The sequence below is a fragment of the Aythya marila genome, assembly GCF_965140915.1.
Source record: "Aythya marila genome assembly, chromosome: 23".
Taxonomy (NCBI): domain Eukaryota; kingdom Metazoa; phylum Chordata; class Aves; order Anseriformes; family Anatidae; genus Aythya; species Aythya marila.
In genome coordinates, this window is record NC_139064.1 from 818168 (window position 1) to 833829 (window position 15662).

Consider the following 15662-nt stretch of genomic DNA (forward strand, 5'->3'; position numbering starts at 1 on the left):
TGAAGCAGCTGACGAAGCGAGAGCAAGAATAAAAGTGGAAGCGTGTCTCTGTGGCAGGAATCCTTCTGACATGGCAGCATGTGAGTTTTGAGCTGTGCCGTGGATGATATGAAGTCATCTCACACCCAAATAAGCAGACTGCTAATGAGTGCGACTTCCTAGGAGGGCATGAGGGAGGAAGGTGTTTGGATGTCGCAGCAGCTACAAAGCGTGCTTTAATGGGAAGCGTTTGCAGTGGCTGGTTCGGGTCCAGAATGTTTCTTGTCTTTGAAATCTAAATTATAGCCAGCTACGTATTTCTGTGTTATAATTCTCTGAGTTACCCTTCCCCTGCTCGGGGATTCTTTAGGAATAAACCTGAAGGCATACGATCTGCATATTGCCATCATCACCTGCTAGCAGAGCTGTACCAAATATTTTGGAAATCCATTTCCTGACTTTTGCTAGCAGCAGCTGCCTCTTGGAAAGGCTGTTGGGTTTCGTTTCCGTGGGAGAGAAGGGAGCAAGCACAACTTAAAGGGGAAGGGATGAGGCGTGCGAGCTCCCTTTCACCGCTTGGTTTTACTGACCCGTTTCCCACATCTCTCCCTGTCCTGTCGCCCACGGGGCAAAAATCCTTGTCTGTGCTTTTTAGGGCGAGTGTGCAAGCTGTGTTTTGCTGGAGCCCTGGGCTGGTGGCTCTGGAGGAGCACGTCCTGCCTGGTGTGCCTGCCCGGCCTCCTGCTGGCACCGTGTTGTCACCCACCTGGGCCACGTCCCTGCTGTCCCCTCGGGACCTGGACTCTGTATTCAGCACGGATGAGGCTGCTGCTTGCGGTCCCTGGTTGTTCCCCACCTCCTGGAGGAGCTGAGGGAAGCTGAAGGGAGCTGGTGCAGAGCTGGGGACGCGTCCGGCCCCACGGGGATGGGGTGGTGGCACCGGTGCTTGCGGGCAGCTGAAGCAGGAGGTGACCCCAGCACCACGTTCCTGGGGCCAAGCAAATCAGTGGGGAGTGCTGCTTTTCCACGCAAGGGTTACAGCCTCTGCCTGGGTGCTGCTGTAATAGCTGGAGGTGGTTCAGGCCTTCATTTCCATGCAGATGCATTAAGGAGCAGGCGGCAGCACTCCGAGCCCTTCCCTGCGGAGGACCGGAGGCTCTCCTCGCTCCATCTCCCCCCACACAGGAGGTGGCTGCGAGCTCCAAGGCTGTCCCTGGGTGGGATTTGCTCGGGAGTGCCAGGGCTGGGGAAGGTGCTTGGGTCACTGCCTGTGGGGTGCTGGGCTCCTGCTGAGCCCCCCAGGCTGTGCTGGGCATTTTGGGGGCACCGCTCCCACCCCCAGCAGGGGTCCCTGGGGAGCCGGCACGGCTGGGGTCCTGGCTTCATCCCTCGGGGCTGGAAAGGTGCTGGCATGGGGTGACACCCATGTGGGAGAGCTGTGCTGCTGCTGGGGGTGTGCCTGGGCTCTGCGGGGTGTTGGAGAGCTTGAAGGGCACCAGCCGTGTGCCCGTCCCCTCGCCCCGCTGCTCCTCTCCCTGGCCCTTCCGTGGTGCCCCAAGGTGTCACTTCTTGCTCCGTCAGATCCAAGGTCACTCCCTTCGTTAGCAGAAAGGTTATCAAAGCCTCCTGAAGATGAGGGCTTGGTGGCAGCTCGTTCCAGGGAAGGCCAAAGGCTGCCCCAGCACTACAGGTGTGCAGGCAGCGTGGGATGGAATTGCTGCCCAATTTCCTCCAGCTGGGAGGAAAGGCTACGACTTGCCACCTACCTCCAATTCCCACCCTGCTGTGTGTGCCAGGCTTCAGTTCACCTTCCCCTTGAGCTTGGCAGGTGTCAACCACCCTTAATGAGGATAATAAACGAGTGGTGAGGTGGTGATTAGCCTGCAGTTCTTCACAGCCTCTTGGGTTTGGGGACAGCTGAGGGGTCCTGAATGCTAACACAGGTGATGTGTGTGCATCGAGGGCAGGAGAAGAAGCCTCCTACTCCAGGAGAAACATCTCTAATTGCACTCATGTGCAGCCAGTTGTTGTCTGAGGAGTCCTAAATCCACTTAGTGACAAAAGGACCAGCTCTGCTGTGAGGTTTGGGGGTGAGGAAGGGTTGCATGGCTGAGCTTTTATCTGGGGTGGCATTTCTGTGCTGCCGCAGCCTGTGCTGCCTCTCACGCAGGGCTCACACCTATATCTCAGCTGCCTCTTCCGAGGTACGTGACTTGCTGACAAACCCCGGGGTCAATTTATGGCCGCTCTGCCTTAGCCACTCGTTAGAGTAAATGAGTGCCTTCGGTGCAGCGCACGGCTCTGCAGAGCGGCGAGCCGCCGCGCTTCTGCGGGTTCTGGAGTTTGGCAAGTCCAGCCATCAAGGCTAGTAAATGTTCCTAAGGGATGATAGCAAAATGACTTGCTTCTCCCAGCTCAGAAAGAGATATTAATATTTCAATACCTCTAGGTTGCAATTTAGTACAATTTAAGAAGATTGCACCTTGATAACTTCAAATACCTGCCGTTCAGAGCAAGCCAGGCAGTGTCCGGCCACGTGGTGGGCTTTGTGCAGGTCTGCCTCCACAGCAGCCTGGGCTGGGGTGTTCGGTGCCGTGTGCCTGCAGCTCCCGCAGCAGAAACCAGCGCATGTGGAGCCCTTCCTCCGTGGCCGCCTCTGCTCGGGCTCGTGTGAATTAATGCCCTCGATATTTAGGTTAGGGTCAGCACATCTGACCAGATGTGAGCAGTGATTTCTGGTTTAAAAATATTGCGGAGCTATTTCTAAATATTTAATCTCTCGGTGATTTGGAGACAGTTTTATGAAACATGGAATTAGGATGGTGCTCAATGCTAAATGGTAAAGGAGATTATCTGGATTTAACTCTATGCGTCTGTCACATAACTATTGCCAATCCCATAACTTCCATTTTCTATTAAAAATCCCTTTCCCCCTTTGACCTGAAAAAGCTTCATGGCTAAGCTGAATTTCAGTTTAGGAGGTATTTTTCCACTCTTTTCCCCCTCCTACCACCAAGCCCCCCGGGGGGGCTGGAAAGAGGAGATTTCCCCGTCGGGGGGTGGCTGCTCTCCCATCGCTGCTCCAGGATGGACCCCAGGACCCAGCTGGAGGTGTGGGGTGCAGGATGGGTGCACAGCACGCTCCGTGTGCTGGGAGCCCTGTGCTGAGCTCGGGAGGTGGGCAGTGCCCTGGGCAGCCCATAAATGTGGTGTTTGGTGTGCGGTGCTGGTGCTGCGCCTCGCCTCTCGCTGGTCCCTTACACCCATGGCTCGCGGGGCTGCAGGGTCCTTGGGGTGGGACCACTGGGCTCTGAGCAGGAAAAGGAGGAAAATCGGTCACTTTGGGTGGTGGTTGGTGCTGAGTACACGGAGAGCAAGACACGGAGGCTCTCACCTCTGGTTTAGTGGTGCTGAAAGGCACGCGGACATCCTGCTGGTGGCAGGACGGGGGCTCTGCGCAGGAAGGGCCGAGGGGCTGTGGTGCCCGTAACCTGGTGGAGAATGGTCCTGAGCACGCAGGGGACACGACAGGAGAGGGGTGTGCTCTCAGATCCCGCCTGAGGAAAAGAAAACTCTTTTCCATGGATGTGGGCAGCTTGGTGCTGTGGCCAACGGCACCTCCGGAGCCTTTCCTTGTCCGGCAGCTGCGCTGCCCCGGAGGTGCTGCCTGGAGGATGTTCATGCAAGGAGACTCTTCCCTTCTCCCCCCTGCTCCTGTTCCCTCCTCCCCAAGTTGAGGAATCGAGGTCAGGGAGGGTCCCCGGTGGCTCGTTGGGAGCCAGCAGCGTGGTGTTATTTGCGTGTTGGCTCTGCAGCACCACGAGCGGTGCTCTCAGCCAGAGCTATTAATACACCCGCCGAGGGCCGCTTTCTATATCCGTGTCCTGCCGCCCACGCGGAAAAGTGTGGCTAAAAAAAGAAAAAAAACGAGCAAAGTGACTGGGGGCTGCCTCATCTGTATTTATAGGAGGCTTCGCTGGCTGTGCTCGTGGTCCTGGAGTGGGAAGGGGAGGCAGGAGGAGCTGGGCGCAGAGGTCTCCTCCCTGCTTCCCTGCAGCCAGCCAAGTGCCCTGGGAAGCTTCTGGGGGGCCGTGAGCTCCCCTCGGATGGCAGGGCTGAAAGCTCAGGCTTGGGTTGGGGTCCCTGCCCTGACCCCAGGAGAGGACAGCAAGGCCAAAGGCAGTTTTCCTGCTCCTCTCTTGGAGCAGTGGGCTGGCAGCAAATCTTCCTGCCCTGCTTGGGAGAGGTTCACCTGGGGCTCACCAACATCCCGGTGGCTTCCCTGCAGAGCTGCCTGCAGGATGCAGGTGCCCCTGGGTGTCCCCAGCCCTGTGGGTGCCGAGGCACGATGTGAAAGTGTGCTCAGGGCCAGCAGTGCGTGCACAGCCCCAGCTGGGGCCGCACATCTGGGGGCACCCATGCGTGGAGATTCCTCACGCTGTGCCTTCTCCCCACCGAGTTGGGGGATCCTGGCACCCCCCCATGCGTGCACAGCCCCTAGCCGTCCCGGTTAGGCACTCGTGGTCCATGATCCGTGCTGCCAGCAAGAGCGCTGGCCTGTGAAGGTGGCCTTTATGCTTCCAGCTCGTGCACCGATGTTCCTGCGCTGCCTCCTCCTGCTCTGCCGCGTGTCGGGGCTGGGCTCAGGGCAGCTGCCCCGGTGGGGGGAGTTATCTGTAATAACCCACGGCCTCTGCTTCCCCCGCAGCTCTCGCTGAAGATGTTGGAACCAGCCTCTACTTTGTGAACGACTCCATCCAGCAGGTCACCTTCTCCAGCACAGTGGGGGTGGTGATCCCCTGCCCGGCCGCGGGGTCACCCAGCGCCGTCCTTCGGTGGTACCTGGCCACAGGCGACGACATCTACGATGTGCCCCACATCCGGCACGTCCATGCCAATGGGACTTTGCAGCTCTACCCCTTCTCGCCATCAGCCTTCAACAGCTTCATCCACGACAACGACTACTTCTGCACCGCGGAGAACTCGGCTGGCAAAATCAGGAGCCCAAATATCCGTGTTAAAGCAGGTAGGAGCTGGGGGGGTTGGGGGGGGGTTGATGAGGTGCTGGCTTATCTCCTGGAGCAGTGCTGAGCTAGGGCTGTGCTTGCTGCTGCAAAGGGAGTGATCGGTGCTGTGCGGATGGGAGCAGAAGGGGCTGTGTGTGGGACAGAGGCAGCCTGAGATGTGTGTGCCAAGCAGCATCCCGCCCACCTAAGGGCAAATTCTGCAGCTCAGGTCCTCTGTCGGCTGTGGAGCAAAGAGCAGGGCCACGGTGCAGGGTTTGGGTGCCTCCAGCAAGCGCCTGGGGCAGTGGTGCTGCTGCATCCTTGCTGCAGGAGAGGTCACCCCCCGTGAATCAGCTCTGGCACACTGCAGCCACACACGGGGTGTGCACGAGGGGAGGACCCGGGCCACCTCTGCTTGGAGCACGGAGACCCCCCTGCCCCTCTCAGACCTGCCTGCTCCCACTGCAGCATCCAGCCCGAGCATGCCAAGGCCTATTAAGCAAAGAAAAAAGGAGGAATATGGCAAAGAGCTGCTTCCAGAAGCCATTATAGTAAATTATTGACCAGGCTGAGGAGGGCTAATAGCCCAGGAATGGCTTCATTATGTAACCTATTAAAAGTGGGGCTAGCAGAGGGAACATGACAGAAGTGACTACAGGGTTTTTTATTTTAATACCTTGTACTGCCGAGTAAATTGGTATTAACCCCCCTCCCCGGGGTGAATTATTTACCAACATTACCAGGTTACCTATAAACCACCGCGGAGCGGAGGAGGGACAGCAAACGGGGAGGGTGCAATAAATGGGGACGTGCAGCAGGGAGCTGCTGCCCAAATCGTGCCGGGGCTTTGTGGGGGTCCCTCGATCCCTGGGGACCGTGGTGGGGGGTGTCTCGTGGGGCACCCACCCTGGGGCTGGCAGCGTGGGGTGAAGCATGGTGCGGGGTGAGCATGGCCTGGCTGCAGCTTGTGCTTCCCAGGTCCTGGGGCTGGTGAGCCTGGGCTCAGATTTGCTAAAAGCGGGGAGTTTTGGCAAACTTGCCTGGCAGGGAGTGAAAGGGAGGGTGTGGTTGTGCAGGGCTCACACGAGAGGATGCTCTGGGGGTGCTGCAGGGGACACGTTTTGCCCCTGCTCCTTGCCTGCCCCCCTGCGCTCAGCCTCCACTACCCTTCCACATTCTGAGGGTTTTTTGGGATCACAGCAGGGTGGTGGCAGGGCTGAGCCCTGCCTTAATGCCCCCCTGTGAGCAGGCCTTCAGCTGGCAGCCTGGCTGTCTGTGCCCCATTAGCAGGTGCAATTAGCAGGCGCAATTAGCAGGCACTTCCCAGCAGGGCCACGTGTGGGGCACTGGGGCCACCAGGATGGTTCCTGGCTGCGGTGGTTCCTGGTGCTTTGGCTTTATCCTGGTTGGAAATGGCTGCGAAACGTCCCCCTGCTTCTGCATCCACCCAGGCTCGTGTCCCCGTTGCTCTCCCCTGCTTTGTGATGGCCGTGCAAGTAAAGCCAATTAAAGCTGTATAAAGAAAGCAAATAAACCCCAATTAAAAACACGGGGAATTGGAGAAGTCTCAAAGCTTTGGGAAACCTGGTAGTGAGTGCGTGGAGTAAATCTCTCTAGCCAGTGGGAAGCTTTCAGTGTGCCAGTGGGGGCTTTAATTCACCCTTTGGGAGCAGGAGGCTCGGCAGCAGCAGGGGAAACTGGGGCTGGCTCCGCACGGAGCTGGGTTTGGGGCTGCTGGGGGCAGCCGAGGGGCTGGGCGCACGGGGCAGCAGCCGGGCTGGATGGTCCTCGTGCTCCCTGCTGGCCTTTAAAGCCCGTGAATAAGCCTCGGCTCCTTGTGATTAAGGAGGCTTTTGCTACCTAATCTGCTTCGGTGCTGGTGTCCCTTGGTGGGGGCTTCTCCCCTGCAGCCCCAGCTCGCTGCCTCCCCTCTGCCAGGGGCACCCAGTGCATAGCGGGGAGCTGGGGGGTGGCACACGTGGGGCACCCCCTGCAGCTGGCCATTGATTGCTTTATGGCTGTCACCTGGCGTGTGGCACCAGCAGGAGGAGTCACCCAGCACCCCAGGGAGACGGGGGTGGAAATGCCAGCACCCCTCACTGCCTGCCTGTTGGAGTAGGGTGCATCGCCAAGGGGTGCTTTCCACTTGGGGTAAACAGCTTATTTTTGTGACCTTTGGAGTTTTTTTTTATGAAGAGATTTATCTGCTGCTTTTGTTCTGGCCGTGGGGTGTCATTAAATGAAGGAAATGGCTGTCCCCTCATGGTGGCAATGTCCAGGTGTCCTACAGGGCACAGTTACTGTCCCCAGGTGGAGGCACCTGCACTCCTGCATTTGCATCCTTGGAGTTCCTGGTGCCTGTTTTTTCTGGGCTCGGTGATGGTTCCTGGGCACAGCGGTGTCTCGTATGCGCTGATAAGGCTGCGGCAGACCCAGCTGCCCTAATGAGAGCTGCAGGAGGGCTTGGCCCCAGGGAGCACCCTGCTACTGGGGCGTGCATCACCCCGAGGGACGGGGCAGCTCTGGGGGCAGCTCACGGGCACCCTGTGACAAGGACAAGGCTCAGAGCACCCCTCGGGGATGGGGAGGTGAGCAGCAGAGTTACCTCGTGCTGCCTCTGCCCCTGCTTCTGTGTGGGCCAAGTGTTGTGGATGGGAGCAGTTTATGGCTGGGTGGGTTTGTTTGTTTGGGAGCTGTGGGATTAAAGCGAAAGGCAGCGTGCTCGCTTCCAGTGCCGCCACGCCACCAACCATCTGCTCTTCTCCGCAGTTTTCAGGGAGCCGTACACCGTCCGGGTGGAGGACCAAAGGTCGATGCGTGGAAACGTGGCTGTTTTCAAGTGCCTCATCCCCTCTTCAGTGCAGGAATACGTTAGTGTTGTGTCCTGGGAGAAAGACACCGTTTCTATCATCCCAGGTAAGAGAGGAGCTGCTGGGAAAACGCCCGGTGCTCTCGGAGAATCGGACCTGCTCTGCCGTGCCGGGCTGAGCGTCGTGGAGAATGTTTTTGTGGTTTGTCGTCTGTGCTGCCAAAGCCAAGGTTTTGTTGATGGGCGTGTTGGGGCTTCGGACTGGAGAAGCCTGGTGGTGCTGCCTTCGGGGTCCCCGGTGCTGAGGCTGTGCTCTGAGCATCGCCGTGCTCGCAGGTGCCTGGTGTAAGCGTGGCAGCGTGTGTCCTGTCCTGGTGTCCCCCCTGTGGCTGTGTGGCACCTGGGGCTGGGGCATCAGCTCCTGCCCGTGCTGTCCCTGTGCTGACCCGCAGCCATCAGTGGCACACAAGTCAATACTCCAGCCTTCCTCGTGTGTTTTCACACCAGCTTCAGCCATGGGAAGAGGCACTCTGCTAAAGGCATCGTGTGCCTCTGTGCTGGCATGGGAAGCACCTTGGCCACCCAGGCTGGATGTGTCCCACCCAGCACCAACGCTGCTGTTGTGGTTTTGGGTTGGGGCCATGGTGGGGACAGCAGCGCCTGTGTCTTTGCAGGGAGTTGCCACCTTTGGGTAGTTCCCTGAGATTTTTGGCAGGCACTGCACACCCTGAGTCCTGGTGAGAGCAGAGAGCCTCTAAGAGCAGAGTCTGGGCTCAGCAGATCCCCTGGGTTGGACACGAGCTGGTGCCTTGGTGTGGCCAAGCAGGAGGGGAAAGGAGCAGGGGACATGGGTGTGCTGTGCCTCTGCTGGTACACTGGGTCCTGCCAGGCTTGTCACAGGCTGGGGAGCAGCACAGGGCCACGGGCAGGTGCTGGGCACTGCGTGGAGCCGCCAGTGTCCCCATGTACCGGGGTGACCTCTTGGCTCCCTCCCTGGCTGTATTGATGGCAGCGCTGGCTGCCCTGCGCAGCGCGTGTAAGCTATAGCAAAGCAATCGATGCTGCTTGCCCCAGGGGATCCAGAAAGAATTAAAGGATTTTGCCCAGAGTGAGTGCTCAGTGCTTGATATTTGCTCATAGGTCAGTAAGTCCCGATGCTCCTCTGGGGCTGGGCATCGCCACGCTGGCCACGCGGCGGGGACGCGCCCAGGGGCTGGCATGGGGGGCACAAGGGGGGTGGCAGCTGGGGGGACAGCCTGGTGCCAGCCGCTGACCATGCAGGGGAGGGGATTTGCTTTAATCCGCCTTGCAGGGATGTTTCCTAAGGAGCTTAAGGAGCAAAGTGCTTCACCTGGAGGGGGACGAGCTTCCTGGGGGCTGCGGTGGCTCTCGCTGGTGGTGTCCCTCATTGTGCAGCTGACCTGCTGGCTCAGCGCTGCCCTCTCCTCCTGCTGTGGGGCTCTGTGGGGTCTGTGCAGCACCGGCTGCGAGGTGACACCCAGAGCGGTGCTGAGCTGGCGGCCGGGGCAGCAAGGACACCTCTCTGACACCCGCTGTGCCCGTCCTGGCGCTGGCACTGAGCCTGTGCCGGGTGGCAGAGCCGGGGCGCTGAGCCAGCTCCCTTGCCGTGGTCAGGAGCTGGGTTTATGGTGCCCCTCCTCCCCAGCACTGACCCACTTCTGACAGTCTTGGGATGAAATATTGCATGAGACTCCTCGCCTCCGGAGCACGGTCTTCCCCAGGCAGGAGTTGGGAAGGATGCTCGTGCGTTGACGGGCAGCTGCTCCGTGCCTGCAACAGCCTTTGGCCCGGGAAGGGAGATTCTGGTTTAGCAAACAGCCTTCCTGAACACAAACCTTTCTGGCATTTCAGGGTGTTTTGTGGTATCACAGAAATGCCCGCTTCATTTTACTAGGTGAGAAACCCCTGGGTGGTCTCTGAGGCCCGTTTACAAGCCTTTTTGGGGGGGGTTGCCCTGAGGCCGGCCGCTGCGCAGAAGAGGCATGGGAGGTGCTGGCAGGGCGCAGGCTCGGCCACAGCCTCAGCACAGCCCTGGGGAACAGCTGCTTTTGCCCTAACACGGGGTGTGAGGTGGGGTTTCAGTGCCCTGCTGGCTCTGGCAGGGCTTGCTTGGAGGTTTCTGGCACTGCCCTGCTGCTTTGGGCACTCCTGAGGGTGCTGAAAACCCCAGGGACTCCAAGGGCCGCCCCGAGGAACTTGCACTGTGCGGTGGAGCTGGGTGGGCCGTTTGCATGCCACGTGTTTGTAGCTTCTGGTGGGTTCTTACGCTGCTTTTGTAACAAAACAAGTAGTGCTTGGCCAGGGCTGCTCAGCCCTTGTCTCCTCCAGCACCTCTCGGGAGGACGAGTGGTGGTTCCAGGGGCTGGAGCGCGCAGACACCTTGCAGCACGTCATCTGCTCGAACTGCCGCCTGGGCTGAGCGCTGGTAATAGCTCTGCAGGCTCTGCTGTGCTGCAGCTCTGCTTTCAGGAGCAGAAGGCACAAAACTCGGGGCTTTGCTTGGCTCCGTGTCCCTGTCCCCAAGCAGCTGGCAGGCGCGGGTGGTGTGGACCCCGCAGCCGAGACCCCTCGTTGTGGACAGAGCCCTGGGTGAGCCTGGTGCCGTGCTGGCATTGTGCTCCGGGGATGGATCCACATCCTAAGAGCTCTGCCCTGAATTTTCTTCTCACCTTGCAGCCCCTGGTGCTGCAGTGCATTCCTGGCACGTGGGAGCAGTGTGGTGTCTGCGCTCCGTCTGAAGAGCAGCGCGCTCGTCACCCGGGCACCCGTGCGCTTGCATGATCTTAACCAGACTTGTTCCCAAGTTCGCTTTTGCGGTGGATTTTTTAATATGATGATTTAATTAGAGTGGAACAATTTTAACATTCTAAAGCAATAATTACCCTAAAGACAGAACATATAAATCGTGTTACAGTGCAGAGTCAACACAAGCAAACATGTTTTGCTGTTGGATTACAAATATAGTATCTGCCTGAAGCTTATTTTTTTTTCTTGCTATCGCTAGAGCTAAAACTGGCTTTGCTGTTACCAAAAACATGCTCTCCTCCTGACCTACGGTGAGCCTTTGATTTTGTCCTACTTCTTGGTGTGTAAGGCAAGGAGGGGGCTCCTGCTGCTCCGGGCGAGGAGTGCTGAGCACTGCCAGCCCCCTCGTGCCAGAGGTGTGCCAACACCACGCGTGGTACTGACGGCACTGCGTAGTGCTCCCCCAGTCATCCTCCGGAAACAAAAGGTCTGTGGAGGTACTGCAGCTCTTTCAGAAGTGAAGCCAAGCCTTACTTCAAACTTGGTTTCTTTTCCCCTAATATCAGTGCATGCCAGCCAGTGTTTTTTGTGAAACTTTCCTCTAGTCTCTGCAGAGGACTGTGCTCCTTCCTGCTAACCCTTGGTGCGTCAGGGCATGCACGGTCCTAGCAGGCTCAGTAATAAATCCTCCATCCAGAGCGCTCTGTGGCAGAAAACTTTCCTTTCAATGACTATTTTCACCCTAGGTGCTTGCTTTCTGTAGTGTCCCGATTCCTCTCCCTGACTGAAACAACATTTAATAGCCCAGAAATGGGGAAAAAAACCCTGTGAAAGGGAGGGCGCGCTTCCTGTGGTGCTGCTGGTCTTGCAGGTGCAACCCCGTCTCGCCACGTGTTTCAGAAGCTTCGTGATGGGTTTCCTGTGTTTCTTGGGGGTACTGGGCTGAAAGCTTCCCCCTCCCTGTGGGTGATGGGTGGGGGAATTTTTGGGGTCTGCCTGGGGCTGGTGTGGGCTGCGTGCTGCTCCCTGAGTGCTGCTCTTGGCGCAGCAGTGCTCTGCTTTTGGAGGGTGCCTCTGCCTGGCTTCTCTTCATTTAAGTTCCTGACAAGTCTTTTATTTTTTATTTTTTTTTTCCAGGAGCACCTACTGGGTCTATTTTAGGAGAGATCTTAAAACAATTGCAGAAAAATGCCTCGTGTCTGTATCGCACTGCTGCAGTGGGGGGTTTTGGTGGGGACTCGCGTTATTTGGTTAACTTGGCAACACTGAAACTTACCCTGAAATCAAAGATAAATTCTTTATAGAAGGTTATCCTGCACGTAAATCATCATTAGTGCAGCTCATTTTTGTTTAATGCCTACCTAACTGTGCCGTAGTCTAAAAATGTGTGTTTAGTGAAGTCAAGGGTTGCAGAGAAATTACAGGGTTTTCAAAAACCCATTTGCTTTGCTGGTGCTCACATCCAAATCAATCTTGCCTCTCGTTCTCAGCCTGGTAGCACACGTGCAGCACCACTCACAGGATTCTGGCATTTAACGTGGGCTAGTGCTTATTCAGAATAAAGCAGCAGCGCTTACAGATTTGGGGGCTGTGTACGAGATTGCACTTCACGCCGAGGCTGTGATTTCAAACTCTGTTGCTATTGATGAATCTTGATGTCTACTTGGGGGAGAGGGGTGGGAGGAGGCCGGGGAGGATGCCGCTGAGCAGCATGCTGCCCGCGTCCCTCTCCTGCTCTGTGGGGAGGCAGGGGGAAGCTGCTGCCACGAGCCTCTGCAGGAACTCAGCGTGGTGCACGGCTTTTTTTAAAGCCACATCTCCAGGCTGGGTGATGCCAAGTCCAGGAGCATGTGCGTGGTTTGGTTTGTTGAAAATGTGTTGCGTTTTTGAGCGAGGGTGCCATAGGGTCACCGTGTTCTCATTGTGGTGACACAGAAATGGAGATTCCTGGCACTGAGTTGTCCTCTCTCCTGGTACTGCAGGAATTTAGCTGGATTTTGTCAGCTGTGGGCTCTGCAGGGCTGGGCACGTGGTGGTGATGCTAACATGGACCCGACAGAGGTGGGCACCACCAGGGTGTGTATCCAGCGGGGGCTTACAAAGGTGGTGATGAGGGTAGGAAATCTGCGGTGCTACAAAGAGCACATTTCTGAGGAATTGCCAGCCCTCCTCCAGCAATGAGCTCCCTGCTATCCCTGAGGTGTGCTCACTGGAGCTGTAGCTGGCTTTTTGGAAACTTCATTTGTAACCCAGGGAGCACCTGTGTGCAGTTACACCCAAACCATCCCCCAGCGGGGTCGGAGATGAATTTACACCTCGGTTTGCCTTTACTGGCACAAATGTGTTGTCTGCCCAGGCTGTGCTGAAGAAGGCTGCTGGGCACAGATGATGGCTGGGGGGTGCTGGGCTCTGGCCTGGATACGTCCCCAGAGCCATGAATGAAAGCTGATGGCATTTTTCTTCGTCTTGCCTGGGGAATTGGTGGCCTGGGGCTCAAGGCAGCACAGGAAAAGCGATTATTGGAGGCAGTGAGTGTTACTGCACCCATGAACCCATTGCTGAGCTGCTCTGTGATGCTTTGGAGTCATGTACTTGACACCTTGTGCTGGAAACATGTCTCAGTGCAACCCTTCGCAGGGTACAGACTGCTTTGGGGTGCTGCTTTTCTTAATAGCTGCTGCTTGAGGGCTGCGGGTACTTGGACGTGCTGCTTTAGTTTTTGGAGAGCCACAAAGCCCTCTCTCTGAAAGCTGAAACACGAAGCTTGCCAGAAGGATGGAACTGGGAAAAAAAAATCACAGTTTTGTGAAGTTTTAATTGTTTTTGTGAATGTTCTTGTCTGAATGACGGCCTGTTAGGAATTCAGAAAGTATCTGTTGAGGCTGGTCTGTTGGTTGTGGCTCAGATACGAGCTCAATTTAAGGAGACCTGGCCGTGCTGCCTGCGGCAGTGTCTGACTGGGATTGTTGAGCTCATCCCAGCGGCTGTTTGGTGACGTGGAGAGGTGTGACAGCGTTCTCATGGTTAAATACAGCCATCTACCCCAAAGGTGGATGTTCTTTTCTGCTGTACCTTGCAACATCTGCCAGCCGTTCTCTGAAATACTAGAAACACAAACTCCACTTGAATCTGTCTCGAAGCACAATGAGTGCAGAGGTGCAACGTGAGGCTACGGGCAATTAAAACAATTAAGACCCCGCTGTATTTACGGGGGCAGTGGTCTGGAGCTGGGATGGGGGTTGCTGGTGCTGCCTCGCCAGCAGACGTGTGCTGCGTGCTGGGGGCACAGCAGCTGATCCAGGAGGCCGGCCTGGACCTGGATAATTGAGCATTGTCCTTCCATCAATGGCCTTGTGCTGGGGACATCCATCCCGTGTCACTGGAGAAAAGCTGGAAGCTGGGACCGAGTAAACACGGCGAGGTGACAGCAGCCCTTGTTTGTGCGTTGGTATTTGTTCGGGGCAGGGGAGGAGATGTTGAGGACAGGTACCGGCTGTCAGCACTTCTATTCGGCTTTGCTGAGTGCAGGATAAGCCCAGCTGGCTCAAAGCGAGCAGCTCCCAGCGGTCCAGGACATGGGCACTCTTTGGCTTTGCCATCGCTCGTGGCCCAGCCCTGAGCCTGCAGCAGGCAGGAGCAGCGCTCACGGACAGCACCGAGACGTGAGCTGGGACCACTGGGCAAAGGCCTGGCGAGGAGCTGGCCTTTTCAGCTGCAGTTCCCAGCTTCTCCCTGCACCGTGGAGCATCCTGATGTGATTCAGAGGAGCAGTGTCCGGCCCTGCTCTGGCTGGGGGTGCTGCGGGACCTTTTCTCCTGTCGGTCCCGAGATCTCCGGAGGTGTCCTGGTGTCCCCCCGCCCCTCGCCCCCTTGCTGGCTGTGACATGTGCCCAGACCTGTTACAGAGGGAAGTAGCTCCAGGCGTTATTCTCACCAAGTGGGGTGAGATTCTGTCTGAAATCATTTCATCCTTCCCCAGAGACTTGGCGTGAATTTTATCTAATCGCCATGGCAACAGATAAAAAAAGGTGTGAGCACATCTCCTTTTGCTGTGATAATTCAGATTTATATATTCAGATCAGATTGGAGTTAGAGATTTTAAAAGGAGCAGATGCAGCAGAAGGTGTGACTGCAAATAATGTGGTGCGAACGTTTGATGATCCTGCCCTTTAAGAGGGGAGAGAGCTTTCCTGCAGGTTTTTTTCTGGAATATAATTATTCCATCAAATCCATTTTAACAAGGACTCATTATAGCCCTGATAATGCAGAGTCACGTTGGAGACGATCTCACACACATGCACACACGCACCAAAAAAAAAAAAAAAAAAAAAGAAAAGAAAAAAGGGACTAAAACAAGTAAATAAAATGCATGTGGAGAGCGAGGGACGAGCACCCCATCGCCTCCAGATGCGCTGGGCTCGGCAGGGCTCCACCTGAACCCGTGTGGCCACGGCCACCGTCTGCCCTGCTGCTGTGTCCCTGCACGGCACAGCTGCAGGAGGTGGCTGAGGTTTGGGATCGCAGCCTTTTGGCCAGGTGATGCCCTCGGACCCCTGGAGTCCTGCGCAGCAAAGCGCTCAGGACGGGAGCGCAGCAGGGCTGCACCTGGTGGGGTTCAGCCCGGGCTGTTTCCTCCAGCTGAATCCTGAGTTGGCAGAGCAGCTTTGGCTACCTCATCTCGCGTGCAGCAGAGCTCAAATGCTGATGTTGCAACCAAGAACTGCCTGAGCTGGGGCCATCCTGCAGGAGGGCTGGTGGCAGCTTTTGCTGTGCTGTTGGAGCTGCGCAAGGGCTGCTTCATCTGAGATCAGAGCAAGCGAGTCCTTGACTGCTTTCTGTGCAGGGCAGGGAAGAAAGGATGCAGACGGTCGCCTGCGGAGGAAAGGTGCAGTTGATCTAGCTCCTGGCGTCCCAGCCCCATGTGATGTCCTTGCCTCTGCTCCAAGGCCTGCGGGATGACGGAGCACGAGCCAAAGGCGGCTTGACAAGCTCCAAGGCGTGAAATACAGAGGGGCGTCCGGGCTGGGAGCTGCCATCTCTCTGCCTACCTGTGAGCGTAAATCTTCTGCTATCCTGAGGAGCCGTGGTGCCGGAGGGAACGG

General features: G+C 57.0%; 1 protein-coding gene across 3 annotated transcripts in view; it reads left to right on the forward strand.

The window, feature by feature from the left end:
• The window catches only part of DSCAML1 (DS cell adhesion molecule like 1), a 95156-nt gene that overhangs the window by 2660 nt on the left and 76834 nt on the right, over positions 1 to 15662 (forward strand). For all 3 annotated transcript variants that reach the window (XR_014318965.1, XM_082777844.1, XM_082777846.1), the window contains exons 2-3: positions 4688 to 5005; positions 7755 to 7901. Coding sequence is in view for 2 of the 3 variants with exons in the window: in XM_082777844.1 (XP_082633970.1) it covers positions 4688 to 5005; positions 7755 to 7901 (465 nt within the window). In the remaining variant the exon portion in view is untranslated. The remainder of the gene's footprint in view (positions 1 to 4687; positions 5006 to 7754; positions 7902 to 15662) is intronic.